This window comes from Lytechinus variegatus, chromosome 15 (assembly GCF_018143015.1).
Source record: "Lytechinus variegatus isolate NC3 chromosome 15, Lvar_3.0, whole genome shotgun sequence".
In the NCBI taxonomy this organism is placed as follows: Eukaryota; Metazoa; Echinodermata; class Echinoidea; order Temnopleuroida; family Toxopneustidae; genus Lytechinus; species Lytechinus variegatus.
Genome location: NC_054754.1, coordinates 10,324,040 through 10,344,897, shown reverse-complemented (window position 1 = coordinate 10,344,897; position 20,858 = coordinate 10,324,040). Strand labels below are relative to the sequence as shown.

At 37.4% G+C, this 20,858-nt stretch overlaps 1 protein-coding gene across 4 annotated transcripts in view; it reads right to left on the bottom strand.

Moving 5' to 3' along the window:
* The window catches only part of LOC121428893 (2-aminoadipate transaminase-like), a 28,914-nt gene extending 11,401 nt beyond the window's left edge, over positions 1 to 17,513 (bottom strand). For 2 of the 4 annotated variants that reach the window (XM_041625769.1, XM_041625770.1), the window contains exons 1-2: positions 6,410 to 6,733; positions 158 to 276 (exon numbers count right to left, since the gene is read on the bottom strand). In XM_041625769.1, the coding sequence (XP_041481703.1) occupies positions 158 to 276; positions 6,410 to 6,649 (359 nt within the window). In that variant the 5' untranslated portion in view covers positions 6,650 to 6,733. Of the gene's footprint in view, positions 1 to 157; positions 277 to 5,972; positions 6,326 to 6,409; positions 6,734 to 17,291 lie in introns of those variants that run through there. The other 2 variants (XM_041625771.1, XM_041625772.1) reach the window with 2 other exon arrangements.
* Between the last annotated feature and the right edge of the window lie 3,345 nt (positions 17,514 to 20,858).

The window sequence follows — 20,858 nt, the reverse complement described above, 5'->3', positions numbered from 1 at the left end:
TCATGGAAGGACTTGTTGGTCCTTTTGTCTGACAAGAACTATCCGATAGTTACCATAGAAACAGCACTTGTCAGCCAATCAAAATCACGGAGAGTTGTCCGATCAATTGGACAAAATGTTGATGAATGCTCCCCTGAACCTTGAGTTTATAGCTTACCTGTGGACTGGGCTTTGGTATATTCTTGTGAGAAACTTGGCCATCTGAATACGATAAGTTGGGTCACCTTGCAAGGAGCCATACTGGAGGAGGTCACAATTATCAGCTAGCTCTTCAGTCTGTAAAAAAAATTAAAAAGAAAAAAAAAACATTGCATTGAATACTTGTAATGATATTTAGGGCAATAAAAACGTGGGTAGAGAAGGATCAAGATCGGGCATTCATGTAGGGTGAAGGAAATTATCAGCTAGCTCTTCAGTCTGAAAAAAAATTAAAAAGAAAAAAAAATATTGCATTGAATACTTGTAATGATATTTAGGGCAATAAAAACGTGGGTAGAGAAGGATCAAGATCGGGCATTCATGTAGGGTGAAGGAAATTATCAGCTAGCTCTTCAGTCTGAAAAAAAATTAAAAAGAAAAAAAAATATTGCATTGAATACTTGTAATGATATTTAGGGCAATAAAAACGTGGGCGGAAGGAGGATCAAGATCGGGCATTCATGTAGGGTGAAGGAAATAAGGGAACAGAAAAAGAGAAATAGGATAAGAACTTAAACATGGGAGAAATGGAAAGAGATGTTCAAAGAACACAAAGAGAAAAAGAGCATGAAAAGGTTATGGAATATGCTTCCTCTCTCACTTCGCTCCATCAAGACATATACTACTTTCAAAGATCACCTTAAGACATACCTATTTAAATTGTAACTGATTTTAAATGTATTTTGTTGTATTCCATTTATGATTAAAAGAAAGATGATTCATCCCTTCCCGTTCACTGGCTGTTCATGTGGGACCCGGTGTCCTCAGATTGCTAGAGCTCCTGTGAGTTATGTACTGACTGGGTTTACCCCTTAAATTGTCAGTGAACGGGGCAGCTAGAGGGCACTGGGTTCCGCATGATGATGGGCTGATGGATGGGTTGGGGTGAATGAAGCAGATGTGAAATTATTATTCTTACATTGTGATTGTTCATGGTTCTTGTGTAGTATTTCTATAAAATCTCATTTTTCTATTGTAAAAGAGAACTGTTGCTCGGCTAGCGCCATGAGCGTCTGTCTACTGACGGTGTGTGCGCTCTAGAAATATACACTATAATCATTATTCAAACTTAAGAGTTATTTAAAGGTCAAGTCCACCTCAGAAAAATGTTGATTTGAATCAATAGAGAAAAATCAGACAAGCTCAATGCTGAAAATTTCATCAAAATCGGATGTAAAATAAGAAAGTTATGACATTTCAAAGTTTCGCTTATTTCAACAAAATAGTTATATGAACGAGCCAGTTACATCCAAATGAGAGAGTCGATGATGTCACTCACTCACTATTTCTTTTGTTTTTTATTGTTTGAATAATACAATATTTCAATTTTTACCAATTTGACGATTAGGACCTCCTTGCCTAAAGCACAAAATGTTCAAATAATGGAATTCCATGTGTTCAGGGAGGAATGAAACTTCATTCCACATGAAAATGACGAGAATATTACATATTTCATATAATAAATTACAAAAGAAATAGTGAGTGATGTCATCAACTCTCTCATTTGGATGTAACTGGCTCGTTCATATAACTATTTTGTTGAAAATAAGCGAAACTTTAAAATGCCATAACTTTCTTATTTTACATCCGATTTTGATGAAATTTTCAGTGTTATGCTTGTTGAATTTTTCTCTTTTTATTCAAATCAAGTTTTTGTTGGGGTGGACTTGTCCTTTAAGACAAAGAACAGATTATAAAAAGAACTGCACGACCCTTGTGTTTGTGCGATATGACCTCTGACCTTGATACCCCCATAGCAATCTGGGGTCTGTTGCAATTCTAAAAAAAGACAGAGGTCTAACAAATTTCAAACAATTAAATGATCTTGCACCTGTGATATTAGACCAAAAGCTTCGGTCTCTGTTTTGTTGGTTGTTCAGCTGAACTTCGTTGGCTTCACTCACCAAATACAGAGACCGAAGTTCTAGCGCGATCTGTACAGGGGACTCAATGGCCATATGTTTATGTACTTAAGATCGGATATAACGGGGAAGTGAATTTGCGCGACAGCTGAGGTAAGTCACTGTTTTTGTTCCTTTTAACTTCATTTTTCTCAGTTTTTTCGCAATTGATGCCAAGAGGGAATATAAATTTGCACTCTGGTCACTATAATTTTCGAAATTTTTATTCATTAAAGACAAAAATTGAAAAGCCCCGACGAGGGGATTTTGCATTGCAAGTCCCCTAATGGTGGCTGCACGATAGCGAGCCGTCGGTCTGTGTACGAGGAGAAATAAAAAAAAATGTTAAAAAACTCCTCGAAACAGACGGCTGCCAGCTGTCTACTGTGATATATACATTTACACTAATATTCATTAAAAAAAAATTGAGTCAAAATAGTGAAAAGATCTTGAATTTTAGCAAAGACACTACAAGGGGAAAACTGGACAGTATAGAGGTAGATCAAAAGCTTTGGTCTCTGTTATGTTGGTTGTTCTGCTGAACTCCGTTGGCTCCACTCACCAAAATACAGAGACCGAAGTTCTAGCTTGATCTGTACAGGGACTCAATGGCCTGGGGTGGTATTCTGAGATCCATTTTATCTCAGATAAAATAAAATATTTTATCTCCGTTAAAATCAGTGAAATAAAATACCCTTAAAATCTCTCCGAATTGGTATTCTGAGAACAATTTTATCTTCATTTTATCTCTGTAAGACACACCTACTTTTTAATCAATATCCAATTAGAAACGCGCTTTTATAGCGCTCTCGTGTCACTCAACCAATTGAAATCCATTCAGCCGAGAGGTGTGGCAAAGGGGACAGATTGCGTCAATTTATTGACTTCAAATACGCTTGCACTATACGCTTGCGCGTCTTTACAAAGATTTCTTTTTAACAAAAAGGACAATACTCTCATCTTTTTTCGAAGTCTCTATCGCATCTTTTCAAGCATCATTTCAAAGACAATATTAGTCAAGACATATCCTATGAAATACTTGCTGGTTGTACAGGAATAGCGTTAAGGCATTGTTCTCAATAAATATGTAATTTTTCTTCATTTTAATGTCAACATTTGGGGTTAATTCACCTAGAAATATTGGTGAATCAACATCAAGGAGATGAAATAGCCCCTACCATTTTAAGTTTATTTTATTTTTTCTTCAAAGTAACTAGGGCGTAAGCAAAACATCCGCGTTGCAATACCCAGATACGGGTATGTCTACGCAGGCACTGTTCTGTTGTGTATCATCTAGTTATGCAAGATAAAATTTATACGCAAGACAAAATCGTAAATTTTATCTCGGAGATAAAATGTCATCTCAGAATACCAATTACATTTTAAGAGATAAAATAAAATATTTTAAAGATAAAATGACCTCAGAATACCACCCCTGATGTTTATGTATTAAGTTCAGATAAAACAGGGAAGTGAAATTGCGTGATAGCCAAAGTATTTCACTGTTTTTCCCCTTTTAAGTTTGTTTTTCCTTTTTGGCGCATTTCAGGCCAAAACAGAATAATAATCTGTATTTTGGTAGTTCTTTTTATATATTTTTATGAAATAAAGACAAAAATCGATGAGCACCATCGGGGGGATTTTGCTTTGTTAGCCTTCTAATGGTGGCTGCACGATAGCGAGCCGTCTGTGTACGAGGAGAAATTTTTAAAAAAATTACAAATGTTAAAAACTCCTCAAAACAGACGGCTGCCGGCTGTCTAGTATTTTAGAGGGAGTAATGAAATCCGGGGGGTGGGGGGGGGGTGGGCACTCAGTATATAATGCATAGTGGGTATGTGCCACGGAGGGGACCCCCATTTTTACACTCAATTTTCCGTTCCAAGGCATAGCATTTTTGTCTTATTGAGAAAAAGAACAAAGAAAGCCGCTCCAAAGCATAGCATTTTCTTCTTATCAAGAAAAAAGAAGAAATCCGCTCCAAAGCTTCGTATATTTTCCGTTACGACGTTCCAGCCGTATTGATCTGCTACAAAGAGCCGCAATTTTGGTGAAAAGCGGCCGCAGAGCGCTGTCCGACCATCGCATCTGTGCTAGCGCACCCGTGCCAAGGACCCTCCTCTTTACAATAAGCCCGCTCCAAGGCCCCCTTTTTTTCTCGCCCGCGGCACACATCTACTACTTTTTTGGTCGAGTGCCCCCCCTCCCCGGAACGAAATGCTCGGGAAGAGTGCCCTACAGCGTTGAGTAAGTAGACCTTTGCGTATCACGATTTTGGGTTGTGTACATGATATGAAGGAAATGGTGGAGGGGTGAAGGAATAGATAATTTTACATTATTATTTTTCTTCAAAATCTTTTCCCTAAAATTAGTGATGAATATAGGTTTCTCGGAAATAAAAATATGGAATGATCCACATGCACCGCAATTGTGCCCTCTCCAAAATCTCCTCTTTTCCCCATATATTTATACACAGCCGCATGCTTGTGTGCAAAGGTTAATACTCAACGATTTTGTGTGCCCTTCCCCACGAGCGAAATTGAGTGTCCGGTCTTCCCCTTCTGACTTTTACTTAAAGCATTTCGAAGAACAGGGTCAAAATGCAGCCTTTCTTATTGAAATCTTGTTTGTCATGTGAATGGGTACACAGACATGGGGCATATTATGGTTAATTTGATACTGGCAGCATTTTTTATTTCAATAAAGCCAAGGGGTGGTATTCTGAGATCCATTTTGTCTCAGATAAAATATTTTATCTCCGTTGAAATCAGTGAGATAAAATACCCTTAAAATATCTCCGAATTGGTATTCTGAGAACCATTTTATCTTCATTTTATCTCTGTAAGACACACCTATATTTTAATCAATATCCAATTAGAAACGCGCTTTCATAGCTCTCTCATATCACTCAACCAATTAAAATCCATTCTGCCAGGAGGTGTGGCAAAGGGGCCAGATTGCGTCAATTTATTGACTTCAGATACGCTTGCACTATACGCTTGCGCGTCTTTACGGAGATTTCTTTTTAACAAAAAGGACAATACTCTCATCTTTTTTCGAAGTCTCTATCGCATCTTTTCAAACATCATTTCAAAGACAATATTAGTAAAGAAAAGTCTTATGAAATACTCTCTGATTGTACAGGAACAACGTTAAGGTGTTATTCTCAATAAGTATATAATTTTTCTTCATTTTCATGTCACCATTTGGGGTTAATTCACATAAAAATACTGGTGAAATCAACGTCGCAGAGAGAAAATAGCCTCTACCCTCTTTTAAGTTTATTTTATTTTTTCTTCAAAGTAACATGGGCGCAAGCACATCATCTGCGTTGCAATGGCCAGATACGCGATGGGTATGTGTACGCAGGCATTGTTCTGTTGCGTATCATTTGTAGATACGCAAGATAAAATCTAAAATTTTATCTGAGAGATAAAATCTCATCTCAGAATACCAATTTCATTTTAAGAGATAAAATATTTTAAGGTTAAAATGACCTCAGAATACCACCCCAGGTCAAAATATTAATATCTATCTTTCTTTTTTAAAATATAGAATTTTTAAAATATTCTTGACACAATCAACTAAAAATTTTATGGAATTTCAAATTAAGAAATAAATATTTCTCAAGGACAAGCTAATATTTTACGTGCGCACTGCACAGACAGCCCCTCTCCCCCGCCCCATGCTCAATGACAAGACACTTGTTAATACCCGTTGAAGAGCGGATTTACCAAAACTTGTGAGGGGTTGATTAATCAAGTTGCTGTCTACATACATTACAAAAAAACACATAATCTTCAGTACCAGTACAGAGACTATCACTATATTAGGCCTACAATAGGCGACTTATTTTTATTGCATGCTTTGTACCAGACGTGCTGCCGTGGCTGTCTGCATCATCTCAGCTGTTCTTTGCAGTACCATCTCCCCAGGAGCTCCGGGGAACATAGAAGTGATGTCTGCCGATATTAGGTCTTTATGACGAAACTCGGTAACGAAGTAACGGTACTTTTCCCTCTCCGTTTTCGTCATATTCTCCAATTCTTCCATCGGAATTCGCCTCGCCATTTTATATGTTTAAGCTTCAATTCAAATCACGCACATCAATGGAAATGAAAGGGTCTGATGGGTTTTATTTATTATTTTTTTAGAAACACGAAACACGAGACGATCAGCTCATGCAGCAACGCGACCCGATACTAAAGGCGATGCACTCGCAACGCAGCTATAGCGCTAGCGACTGGGGCCGGCCGGGGTCGTCGTCCACGTCAACATGCGCTTGATATGGCACGGGACCGTAAACTTACGAATCGCTGGTGAGTAGCTCTTTGCATCAAGAGTGAGGTTTCACGAAGGAGCTCTTCAGCGGGTCTCCCAGAAGAAAATGCCATCATACCCGGAGGGCTCAGGTGGAAATTCAACTCAGCTTGTTCAGACGTAAAATAACCATGTTTCTGAAGTTCAACTTTAGACATTTGCCCCAAAGCGTCAAGAGAAAGTCTTTTTGACTCCATTTCTATTCTGTTACTAGTATCGGTTCTTGGCATTTTCGCGAATTCGGTGTACCGGTACTGTACGAAACAGTGGTGGTATACGGTACCAACTTTGGTGCCAAACAGCCAAAGATCGAAAATGAATGTGCTATGCTAGCAACCTTGAGTTTGGTTCGCGGATATCGGAGTTGACTTTTCTAAACGATCGACTGGACCGACTACCCTGGAAGATCGAATTTGTTAAATGTAGGACTGTTTTAATTTGACATCGGCTCTCCTATATACTATAAAGTTAGATCACTTATCTAGGAGAACGGGGGGGGGGGGGGGGGTCTGCATGGGCCTGGGTGGGCTTCAGCCCTCCTTCTTCTTAAACGGCGTATATCTGATTTTTTTCTTCCATTGTTAGCCCTACCCCCGCCACCCACCCAACTTCTTTTCAAATCCGTTCCGCCCAGACCCTGGTTATTCATATGCTATTTAATATGAAAATTTAATTAGTTCCCTTTATTCAGCATAAATTGCATGAAAAATTCCCAGCGGGGTCCTCGGTTTAAGAACTACGAAAATATTATACTTACGAAAACAGAAGAACAAAGTAATGAGGGCAAAATAGTTACATACAGACAAATGAATTCAGGCATGTACAGTATATGATATTTATCTATAAGTAGAAGTAAAACAAAACATAGTAATATATAAGCAAAATATCATAACCATCAAAATAAAATTCTGAGAAAATGGAGGGATCCACTAAAAAGCAGTGCTTGTATTGTGTGGACCCCTCTAAATAAGTTAGAATTGCCTATACGAAGAAGACAGACACGAAGGTGAAAAAACAGAGAACGGCGTAACAAACAAAACAAAGAACAAGAAACAAAAGAAAAAAATGTTAACAAACATAAGGGATACGAAAATAAAAAGGGAAAAGAGATAATAGAGCAGGACTTCAACACGCAGATAATAACAAAAAAAAAGAAAGAAAATAAGTTAAGGAGTCATGCAATGGTGAATCTAATGGGTAACTGTAAGCAGTCCTTATATACAGGTCCCTTTTAGATAATGCTAGAACAGTAAAATGCAAATTTCTGCTCGTGCTTGGCGTTCGCAGTAACCATCTAATCTTGTTCAGGATCACACATAGCATTGCCCAGAATATTAAATTTTCAGGACAAAGTACATGAAAGTAAAAAAAAAATAAATAAATAAATAAAAAAACGCTCGCGCTTCGCTCTAGCACTTTTTTTATAAGGCTTATGAGATTATCTCATGTTGTTTTATAAGAAAACTAATAAGTGACTGATCGGGGAAAATATAGGTGAAGATAATTTCGGGCCCCGTCCCCTATATTGGCGAAAGTAGGATCCGCCCTTGTAACACATACACATCGGAAAAATGGCCCGGTGCCCCCCCCCCCTGAAAAGCAAGGACCCCCCAGTGCCCCTCCAGGAAAAAAAATCCTAGCTACGCCACTGGTGGACTTGGGGGACTTGTCCTTTAGTGAGTCCTTGGCATAGTTTGTGGGTTGTTTACAACCGCTCGTTTGCATTTGTAGTTGACCCTGTAAGTTGGAGGTCCATGCAGCAGCTGCTCACGTATGTTCACGGCCTCAAATCAGTGGAGCGCGCCATTGAAATGTCTTCTCGCTTAGCCGTATTGTTAGAGACGTTCGTGAGCATCCCTTTTTTCACTCTCTAAAATGTCTGCGACATTAAAATCATAAAAACAGTGGAATCGTTAAATTTTAGTGAGGCTATGAATGTTTATCATTTACGTTAACTATCAGTTTACCAACATATACCAAATTTACAAGCACTGTGTGGGTAGACTTCGAATTATCAGTCATTTCGATGCAATCCCAAAATTGATGAAAATATAACAGAAATTTGATATAACATTGAAAAATCCTTATTTTCGAATCCCCTTAAATTTTCATTTTCTTTAAAAGCATCTTAATACATTTTTTAGAATTTTTCATAAATGATAACGGCAGTGGATTTTGTGCTCCAGTTTTTTTAAGGAAAAGACAGGCATTTGAAATCAGGTAATTTTTTTATATTTTCAAAAGAAAATAGTTAGATTCGAACAACTTACTAATAGTTCTCCAAAAGAAGGGTTATATTCTATTTTTTGTGTGTAAATGATACATGACGCTAAATTTTACGAGTATATCAATGCATGGGGGATAACCTTTTCCACAATGAGTTTCGTAATTGAGAGAAAAATACAGTTATTTCCTAGCACGCGAGCCGCAGAATGATAAATTTTAGCGTGCGCACACTGGCTGATCGCCGTGTCTGCGGGGACGGATATCTAGTCCCATACTGGTGTAAGGTCATATTTTCTACGTACCTTTTCCCTTGTAATGATCACTTTGCACTTTAATGCTTAATTTTGTCACTTAATCTGTAAAAATTGATGGCTAAACGATTTTCGAAAATGCTCGGAATAAACCTGACACATGAATGATTTCATTTTCGAGAATTATTATTTCTTTCCTGAATTACTAAAAGGCAAATTAAGTCAAGATTGCATTATGTAACATACTCACATTGGACTCTATACATAGCGCATATGTGTGCGTGGGGTGTCTATAATCATCTAAATTGTGATGTAAATATAATCATATTGTAAGCAAAAATCATGATGGGTGTCATAGCAGGGGCGGATCCAGCTTTTTATAAAGGGGTTGGGGTGGTATGCGAGGGAGCGAAGCGACCGAGTCCAAGCGAGCGGACCGAGCGAGGGGAGAATTGCTAAAAAATTTCTCTCCTGTGGGAGGGGGGGGCACCCCCCTCCCACAGGAGAGAAATTTTTTGAAAATCTGTGTGTGAAAATGGCGTTTTCTTGCATCTAAAACTCCACTATTTTTGGTATAGAGGTTAAATGAATACATAGAAATAGAATAAAATTAAATTAAAAAATGGTCCGCGGATTTTTTTTTTTTTTTTTTTTGGGGGGGGGGGGTTGCAACCCCCCCCCCTCTAGATCCGCTTCTGCATAGTCTGAGTTTTCTTTGTGTAAAAGAAACAAAATACTGCATGTATGTCATTGTATGCAATGCATGGCAATTTCAATCAGTTTATATTTTTCTTTTGTTTAGTCAGCGTTTAGTCTTCAATGTACATAATTGGTTCTTTCAAGCGGTGTTAATACCAAAGAGCTCGATTCCGGCACTTCGACTAAAATTGGATATGATACAAACTATTTATTTACTGCAGCCAACGAGTTCCTGACACAATTTACTTCTTTGAATATAAACTACATTATGAATATCACCGGAACGGTTTTAAGATAAAAAAAGAATTACCTTTTTTTCGCAAATGAATATACTTTACTACAGTTGTAGCTGTAAAATTACTTTGTCTTAATCCTTTCCTCTTATATATTAAGTCGCGCATCATAATTGCAAAAGTGTTTTTAATGTCCAGTTTTCAAGCCATAATACTAAAAGATTTTCACGGGCTCATTAGGCTTATTTTATACATTAATAGATAAGATGTCAATTTAATAATTACTATGTCATTTTTAAAAATGGAATATTGACAAGTTCTATTTCGCGCTTTGGAAGAGAAATATGAACATAGTCATCATTTTCATTTGATGACATAATGTTCTAAGGATGTCCGGGTGCTATATGTCAAAGCTCAAAGGAATATATTGAAACATATCAGCTTATTTCAAACTGTGATTCATATCCACCTATAACAATTTTCCCACAAAGTGCTTGAAATACAGAGCCTAAATTGTCCCTTTTACAGATCGGAATATCAAATATTTTAATCCCTTTTTGATAAGATAAATTGTCTGTTCGCGCTTCGCGCTGGCGGTAATTATTTAGTTGGTGGATACACATTGAGGAACACAAACATTGCCCAGAATATTTAAATTTTAGGACAAATACTTGGAAAAAAAGCTCGCTCTTTGGTGGTACCCTTAAATATTTTTGTTGAATTTTTAACTCAATATATTGCTTTGACCGCCACCCCCTTCACACACGATTTATATATCCCCGTCTACTAACAGCTCTTTATGGAGGGGGGGGGGGACATTTTTTTTAATTGCAGCTCGATACTTTTATATTGCTCTCACCCCCCCCCTCCCCCCCCCCCCCCCCCCCGATCAGATGATAACGCCACTTGAAAGACGTGATTTCAATTGCCATATGCCCCAAGATCCACTGACTATTCATCTAGCTTACACATTAAAAAAAACCGGAGAGTTGTCAAACTCAACAGAAATATACAAAGAAATAACAACAAAATGACATACTATAGAAAGAAAGAATAAAAAAAATTGAGAACTTGGTAGAATAGAATGTTGAAATTTTTTACCCCCACCCCCACACCCGATCTATTACGTATTAGACAATGATATGAAATTAGGCTGATCTGCCTTTATTTGTGCACGATATTCTGAACTAAAGTCTTGATATGACCATTGACATATGGGTTATCAATTTTCATAGTTTGATCACACCATATCCATTTTAAATTCCTGGAAATTCCAGCAACAATACATGTTGTCATGGGTACGACACACATTTTCTTTATTAAAAAGTATCACGACACCAACGTTGAAACTGTGCAAAGGCCTTTAATGGCGAACTCCACTGGGTTGATACATAACCTATGGGTGATGAACATACGTGTGCTGTCCTCAAGCTTTGCTTACGTAACGACAGTCTCAGTCAAGGTCTCAGTCGCGCATGCGACCTATATGCGATAACCATTATCTCATAACAGATCTCTGTTGCGTGCGACCTCGTCTTACCTCACGCCGCGCCGAGGATCAGAATCTGTTGTTTCATGAGTGTCAGCATGCAGTGACTAAATTGTCAGTGCTGACAATTTTAGTGAAATCCTTGGTTTTGATTGGCTGAAAGGCACTGGCCTCTGACTGTTACTATGGTAATTTTCGGAGAAAGACAACTTGTCAGTGCTGACAACTTTCATGAAACTGTCCCCAGGCATGGAGCATATCTCTATGGCGTGGAGCTATATCATATACTACACATTTAGGGTCTCGCTCGTTGACGTTAAAGGTCAAGTCCACCCCAACAAAAATTATTTGAATAAAAAGAGAAAAATCCAACCAACCAACATAACACTGAAAATTTCATCAAAATCGGATGTAAAATAAGAAAATTATGACATTTTAAAGTTTCGCTTATTTTCCACAAAACAGTGATATGCACAATAGGTGAGTCAGTCGATGATGTCCATCACTCACTATTTCTTTTTTGTTTTTATTGTTTGAAATATACAATATTTCATTTTTTACAGATTCGACAATAAAGACCAACTTGATTGAACCATATACAGTAGCATTAAACCAGCGCTTCTCAACCTTTTTTTTTACTCGAGAACCACTTTGACTCTCTTTTTTTTCGAGGCCCACCTACCAAAATTTTAAGAAAGCGATATGACTACTTGTCTCACTCAAAGATAGACAATGATTATAATTTGTGCGTATAACTTTCAGTAGCCCGGCCTTTGAGCCCCTCCTCCAAACATATACAACCATGATGACAACATAATAACTTAATAACAAGAATACTGAATACCTTTAACATTCGACAAACATTGCTTATGGTTTTGCATCACTGCCAGCCATGTTGAATCCAAATTTAATGTATTCAGGATCATATACATTCAGAGACTTTTCAATTCGTTTACTCCCTCTCCCCTTTTAAATCGTTTTTTTTTAAAGATCCATTTTGATGAAAGTATGTTTTCGTAAAATTTGAACACAAAGTCCTGAAGCACGTTCGAAACAAGAATAGTTCAAGAACTTACTGCATTCACAAATGTCGCGGTAAATGGGCGACAATAAAATTCTACATAATATGCATACATGATGAAGTTCACATCAAAGTTAGATCGAAACCATCATACTGTGATAAAGCATGCTTTAGCCTTGTTTGACCCACGTAGACCGAACATATTCGGGCTGCTGGACAGGTTCAGATCTGCATGTGAAACATGCTATAGTTTTTCTCTCATTTTTTTGTTCCTCTGGAGCTTCTTGCGGCCTACCGTTTGAGAACGCTGCATTAAACATTGCTAATTGCACATGTTCAGGGAGGAATTGATCGTTATTTCACACGACAACAGGGAGAATATTTTGAATATTTCATATGTCACATAATAAAATACAAAAGAAATAGTGTGTGAGTGATGTCACCAGTCTCCTCATTTGAATACCATCCAGGATGTGAATATAACTGTTTTGTGAAATTAAGCAAAACTTCAAAATGTCATAACTTTCTTATTTTACATCTGATTTTAATGAAATTTTCAGTGTTATGCTTGTTGGATTTTTCTCTTTTTATCAACTTTTTGTTGGGGTTGACTTGTCCTTTAACAGCATGGAGCTATCCCTGTCTGCCGTTTTGTGTTATGCAACAACAAGGAGCGACTCTCAGTCGCGTGCAGTCCCTGACTGAAATTAGACCGAAGACGAATATTGTTCTTGAGAGAAGAATAATGGGTCGATGCTTTAAGGTGGTAATTCGCATTTGAGAAGAGTTTTCTCATGTTGGGGCATGTCTTGGAGTTCATTTCAATCGTTCAATCAAACATGCCAAACGAGCAGTTGGATTGTATCTTATTCTTTGAATGTTTTATTAATAAATGGATCAGTGTCTAACCAAAAAGTCAGCTCTGCTTAATATTCTGAATTTACTGCTCCTCAAATGTGAGAGAACATAGACGCATGCAGAGATGAACTATTACTTATTTGGCGTGAAGAGACTTTGGTCTGAGAGAGGGAAATTAAGAACTTACGTGAAAACTTTGAGATTTAGTCAATTAGAGGAGAAAAGAACAGTTCAAAATCAGTGAGATCTGTGCGAATTCCAACCCCTTCATATTTCGTAATACACGTAAAGAGGACAGTGATCGGACGATGTACCAGAGTATAAAAAGGGTGGTATCAAACTTGCCTCTTTCTGTTTTTTTTTCTCTGGTTTTTGTGACAAAGATGAGAAGATTGCTCGCAGAATCATTTCTTTCAGTGAAGCTGAAGAAAACATCTGAATCAGCATGATCATTAATGAAAAACTAGCAAAAACAGCTACACATAATTGACACGAAGAGCCAACGTGAACTGAAAGTAAAGATGATCGATGCTCTGACTTTTTTTTTTTTGGGGGGGGCCTGAAATCTGACCAGTAATATTGCTTAAACATGTTAAAGGTAAAGTCCACCCCAGAAAAATGTTGATTCGAATAAATAGAGAGAAATTATACTAACATAACGCTAAAAAATTCTTCAAAATCGGATGTAAAATAAGAAATTTATGACATTTTAAAGTTCACAAAACAGTGATGTGCACAACTCAGTGACATGCAAATGCTGAGACAGTCGATGTTTTCCCTCGCTCACTATTTCTTTGTTGCTTTTATTGCTTGAATTATACATCATTTCATTTTTTTACAGATTTGACAATAAGGACCAACTCGACTAAACCATATAGTCAGTGGCGTAACTGTGGGGGGGCATGGGGGGCACGTGCCCCCCAATCTGCTGGCCAAAAAAAAACCGGCAAAAGGAGAAAAAGAGGAAGAAAGGGAAAGAAACGTAGTGGGGAAGAAGAAATTATTGTTCATTATAATGTTATATTATAATTATGTTTTGTTATATTACACAAAAAATAAAATTAAACTTTATGAATCATAATTTGCTCAGGGCCTATGTCTTCGTTGTTCCTTGTGCTCGCATTGTCTGCTTAACGACTGAGATATATAATCCTGTAGTACTAAAACCATCCGTTTTCAATTCAATATACACCAAATATATTTCCTCGCACTTCGAATTATTACTGTTTTATGAAGTGACATATACTTCTTTTTCATGACTACATAAAGTGATTGCCCCATTTTAAGGTATTAATATAAAAAATTTCCTGTCCGTGCTTACGTTTGCATTATAGTGGATTGGTGAGATATGTATTGCTCTTCATTCCTTAAAATGTCCCTTTTTCTGATCTGATTATCAACAATTTTCAGCTTGCGCTTCGCGCTCGCATCATTTGGTTAGTGAAATGCACATGGTCTTCGTGAATTCCTATACAATCAAGCCTTAAAATGTCCCTCTTCAGATCTGAGTTTCCTAAATTTTCAGCTCGCGCTCGCAATATTCGATTAGTGAGATGCGTATGATAATCATGATTACAATACTTAAAACGTGCTCGATGTGTTTAGATGTAATTCTAACAAAATCAGCACGCGCTTAGCACTCTCATTAGATGACTATAGTGAGATATGTGTACTCTTAATGGATTCCTTTAAAAAATAGTCCTTGAATTTCTGTTTGGGGTCAACATATACAAAAAATTTCAGCTCGCGCTTCGCACTGTTTGTTTAGCGAGACAGGTACGTATCATGATTACAAAAATTTGCTTATAACGTCCTTTTTAGGTCTGAATCTAATAAAATTTCAGCTCGCGCTTTGCGCTCGCATTATGTAATCAGTGGGATACATATGGCACTGTCCTTAAAATGTCTTTATTATAGGTCAGTATACCTGGCAACTGAGCGCGCGCTCACTAAGTGACTCAAATTTTTTATGGTCCCCCCCATGACGTGACCAACGGTACGCCACGGCATTATAATAACTATACAGTGCTAATTCCACATGTTCAGAGAGAAATTAATCTTCTTTTCACTTGGCAATAGGCAATGAGAAAATTAGAATATTTCGTATAATAAAATACAAAAGAATTAGTGAGTGGATGCCGTATATCAGTCTACTCATTTGTATATCGACCAGGATGTGCATATCCCAACTATTTTTTTTTTCAATTAAGCAAAACTTTAAAATGTAATAACTTTCTCATTTTACATCCGATTTTGATGAAATTTTCAGTGTTATGCTTGTTGAGTTTTTCTCTTTTTATTCAAATCAACCCTTTTCTGGGGTGGACTTGTCCTTTAATGGGATGCTCCAGGCTGCAGATATTTATACTTGAATGAATAGAGTAAAATTCACAGAGCGAAATGCTGAAAACCGGATCAAAATCGGATAACAAATAACGAAGTTATTGAATTTTAAAGATTTGCATTATTCTGGTAACAGTTCTGGGCATGTCTTCTTGAATATTCATTAGGTGCATGGACTGATGATGTCATATCCCCACTTGTTCTTTTGTATTTTAGTGTATTAAGTTTATTTAAGAACTAAAGCAATTGAACTAACAACTGATTAAAGGATAAATCCACCTAAACAAAATGTTGATTTGAATAAAAAGAGAAAAATCTGTGGAGCATAACACTGAAAATTTCATCAAAATCGGATATAAAATAAGAATGTTACGACCCTTTAAAGTTTCGCTTAATTTCACAAAACAGTTATATTTACATCCTGGTCAGTATGCAAACGAGGGGACTGATGACATCCTTCACTATTTCTTTTGTATTTTATTACATGAAATAGGCCTATTCAAATTGTCTCCCTGTTGTCTTGTGAAACAAAGTTTTGTTTCTCCCTGAACATGTGGTATTACCATTGTTTTAACATTTTATGGTTCAGTTAAGTTTGCCCTTGTTGTCAAATCTGTAAAAATTTAAATATTGTATAATTCAAACAATGAAAACAAAAGAAAGAGTGAGTGATGGCCATCATTTCTCTCTCATTTGCATGTCACCAAGTTGTGCATATAACTGTTTTGTTAAAAATAAGCGAAACTTTAAAATGTTATAACTTTCTTATTTTACATCCGATTTTGATGAAATTTTCAGTGTTCTGCTTGTTTGATTTTTCTCTATTTGTTCAAACCAACATTTTTCTGGGCTGGACTTGACCTTTAAGTGCATGAGTTATTTATTGCTGCAACCAGGGGTGGATCTGTGATTTTTCAAGGGGGGCACATTTTTTCAGAGGGAAAATTTGACAAGCAAAAAAAAGGGATTTTAACCCAAAAATATAAATATTTCGTACCGAAAAAAAAAATTACAACCAAAAAAAGGTCTTCATTTTCAAAATATAGGGGGCACACCTTTGTTTAATGGCATTTTTACATTACAAATTTTGCTTCTCAGGGGGTGGGGCGGTTTTGCCCCCCCCCCCTGGATCCGCCAGTCGCTGCAACTTATTTTTTCATAAAGACACATCATATATACACATTATAATTTTCATGTACCATAAAAAGGAATATGAGGGTGTGACATCATCTACCCACTTAGCACGCTTAGTGAATATTCATGACGACGTGCATACAACTTTTTACAAAATCTTGCTTTAAAAATTTTGAAATTCAATAACTTTGTTATTTGTTTTATCTGATTGTGATGATTTTGCTCTGTGAATTTTATTCAGATATTTATATTCTTAGCCCGGAGCATCCATTTAATTCCTCAAAGAGAACACTTTCGACAGAAATGGATTAGACAATGCAATATACTAGCTTCATTAAAACAAAAAAAGTTCAGTACTGCTGAACATATATCATTTTTCATGATTTCACAAGTCGGTAAAAATGAACAGGATCGCTGATGAGCACAGTGAACTAACTAAGTAAAGTGAAGAAGAAATTAAACAATATTGTATAGACCTCGGGATAGGCCTGATGGAGGCTCCTGGAGAGTATATGTCATTTACTGACGTATAGGCTTCAGTTATGTAGCTCCAGGAGCCTACAGGCTAGGCCTGTATAAAACCTTGTAAACGGCTTGTATATTGATGTCATGACTTACCAGTCGACATTTAGCAGCCTTTAGCAACGATTGAGATGCTCTTTGCAGAAGTGCATCACCCGGTTGTCCTCCGTCAAATCCAATTCGATTCGGTCCAAATTTGTGAACACGTTCAACCACTTCTGATCCAAAATATTCATAATTTCCTAGGTCAGTCTTGGACATTTGCTCGAGAGCGCACAGGGAAACCGTCCTCGAACCCATCTTGAATTAGGCAATGCCCGAAGCTTGGCAGCAAGGAGGCTGTATGACCCAGGAAGCTGAGCTCGATCTGGGGGCCGGGGCGAGATCACAGCGTTCTCAGCGTTGCGTAAAAATATTACGTAATTAATTATGTTTGTACTGATTTATATGCATGCTTCGTATGGTTGACCAGCATGGAGCTATTACTAGCTCCATAATGGATTGATTCTTTGGTCGGGTGTTATTATGACTAATGTATTTTCAGTGCTGACAGTTTCAGTGAAATCATTTGTTTTGATTGTCTGAAAGGCGATGGCCTCTGACTGTTACTATGGTAACTGTCGGAGAAAGACAACTTGTCAGTGCTGACAACTTTCATGAAACGGTCCACTGGTCTACCATAATTTCTGCACCCTATATAGGCCTGGTCACACCGCCCGAGCGTTGTTGAAGCGGTCGTGGAGCAGAGAGAACAAAAATCTTCACCGCTCGCTACCATTCACCATTTTCGATTTCGATTGTTTTTTTGTTTTTTTTCCCCCCAATTTTGTGAGCGAAATTCGACCCTCTCTCCCTACCGCTCCACGACCGCTTCAACAGCGCTCGGGCGGTGTGACCAGGCCTTTACATAAAACCTTTCTTGAAACTAGCCTATAACCAAATGAAAGGTCGTTTGAAGTTTGAGCAAACTTGCCTATGAGGTACCTTTTTTTTCTTCAGGGACAGCGGAATCGGGAGGGGGGGGGCAATTGTCCCCCAAAATGACCAAAATGATAGTAGATGAGTTGGGAATTGGACGGAATGGCATTATGCCAATCGGAAAAAACCCTTGTAGACTGTAGAGTATCTAGAAGACACAATAATTAGGTGGTCTGTCTATGACAGATCACCTATTGTTTTCGTCAGAATTTTCTTTATTTATTTCTTTCTTTATTCTTGGCACCTATGTTTGTCGCCAACTTTTCTCGAAATTGGCTGAATCAATTTTGCTGATTTTTTCGTCATATATAGAATCTATCATAGAGACGGCAAAATAAGCTTTTCAAGGTCATATGGTCATGATGACGTCATCTACGCGCCATTTTGTAAAATTCTTCACTTGATCATATCTTCATTATCAAAAATTAACAATATTTACATGACATTAACTTCATGTCAAGGGTCAACTGTCAATGTCATAAAAGGTCATGTAGAGGTCATGACGCGCGCGTACGTGCGCGTCAAAGGTAAAAAAATCGTCCAAATGACCTATAAAATTTTTTGGGGTTAATTTTATTCAAGGAACATAGTTAACGGGAAATTTTGGCTCTCACCTAACAGTACTTGCCCCCCCCCTCGATAATAACAAATTTTCATGTCCCAAAACCGTTTGGTCTTCAAATATGCTGCTCCATGCAAATCTGAAACATAATTAGAAAAAAGATACATCAGCCAACAGATCCCATGGATTACACCGTAATCCCCGGGGCCACTTCCATTCACGAGTGGATACCATGCGTGACCATGGGGTCTCGAAAAGCACCCTAAACACGTAATTTCCATATTCTGAAAATGCACCCCTTAATAAGTATTGGCGCTTAAAAACCTACCCTTATGCTACGGTCACATTTGCTCTACGGCGGCCGTACGGCGAGTTCAGAAAACAGCCGTTTTATTCACTAAAACCACAAGCTGGCCTACAAATGTTAAACCGGCTGTTTTCGACTCGCCGTACGGCCGCCGTAGAACAAATGTGACCAAGGTATTAAAGTATTGGAAAAAGAACGATACTCTTTGCAAATATTCCCTGAAATGAACCCCTTACAAGTATGTTTTATTGTTACGGGTCGTCGGCTTTACCTTATTTGGTTTAGTACGACCAGGGATATCCCTGGTACGACCCCACCTTCTACACCTCGCGCAAATCGGACTCTAAACACGTAGTGCTGGGGCAAAAAGGACATCCTTTATAGAACATTTTAATTTTGTTTTATCATCCCCGCAACATTCGACTCTAAACACGTAATTTTCCTAGCGAAATAGATACCCTTTTTTCATTATTTTTGTATTTTTGAACGTGCCATATCGTAAAAAAGACATCCTTTTTACGTGTGTTTTGGTCGCGCATGGTATCCACTCGTCAATGTAAGTGGCCCCCGGGTTGTATATGCTGCTCCAAATCTGAAACATAATTAGTGACGTCAGATATCAGCCAACAAATCCCATTGATTACACCGTAATCAGAGTGCGGCGCGACACTGATCGGTTATTTCAAGGACATGGGCCGAGTTGCATATGCCATTGGTCAAAACTTCAGTTTAGATATGAAACAGTGATTACCCGTTAATGTTCAACTGCCTTTATTAATCGGATTAAGCTTCGAACAATAATAAAGCTTGTGTTATATCAACGTTGAAAACCCTAATCAATGTCTAGAGATGGTCGAACGACGTATAATGCATTCATTATATCACTCGATACAAAATAAGGGTGATTCCATACGTCTCGTACGGGACATTTAGAGAACATTTGACATTTTTTTTACAAGAAAAAACTAAAAATATTCAAGTAACTATAGGTGATCATCAAGTACTCCCAGAGTGTTAGAAAAACCAAGATTTAACATGACTTGAATTCACATCCTGTATAATACAGATTTTAAATAGTATGTGTCGTACGGACGCAGAAAAAGTGGCTTTCTTAGAAACCTCAAGTTTGTACTCAAAAGGCTGTGAGTTGGGCAGATAAATTTCATAAAAACTGAACTCAAATTGACATTAAATTACCCAAGAACAAACCCATCTATAAAAGAAAGCAAAATAAACATTAATGAATAAATAAAGCAAATTATAATTTTCGAGAACATTGTGTCGTACGGGACATTCAAAATGTGTCGTACGGGACATCTCTAAATTGAAGCCAAACTTTCTTACTTTATGTCTCTTTGACTTCTTCAATCACATTATTTGGCTGATGATAATGATAATCCTATCAAACTAAGACATTCATTAGGTTAGAAACCGCTATTATTCATTATTTCTGTCAATATATCATAAACAAAATAATGTGTCGTACGGGACACTTGTGTGTCGTACGGGACACTTGTGTGTCGTACGGGACACTTGTGTGTCGTACAGGACACTTGCGTGTCGTACAGGCACTTGCGTGTTGTACAGGCATTTGCGTGTTGTACTGGGCAGCCTGAATAAAAAAATTAACTTTTTATCATTCAGAAGAAGCATTGTCCCTGAATTTTTCCTTTTTTATAAAAAGATATTTTAATGAGTAGTCATTCAGGACAATATAATTAAGTAACCTCAATATATACAATCGGGAGCAATATGTTATAATTTTTTCATGATGGGAAATGTACAAGTGTTCACGCATTTTTACGAGCTGAAAAAC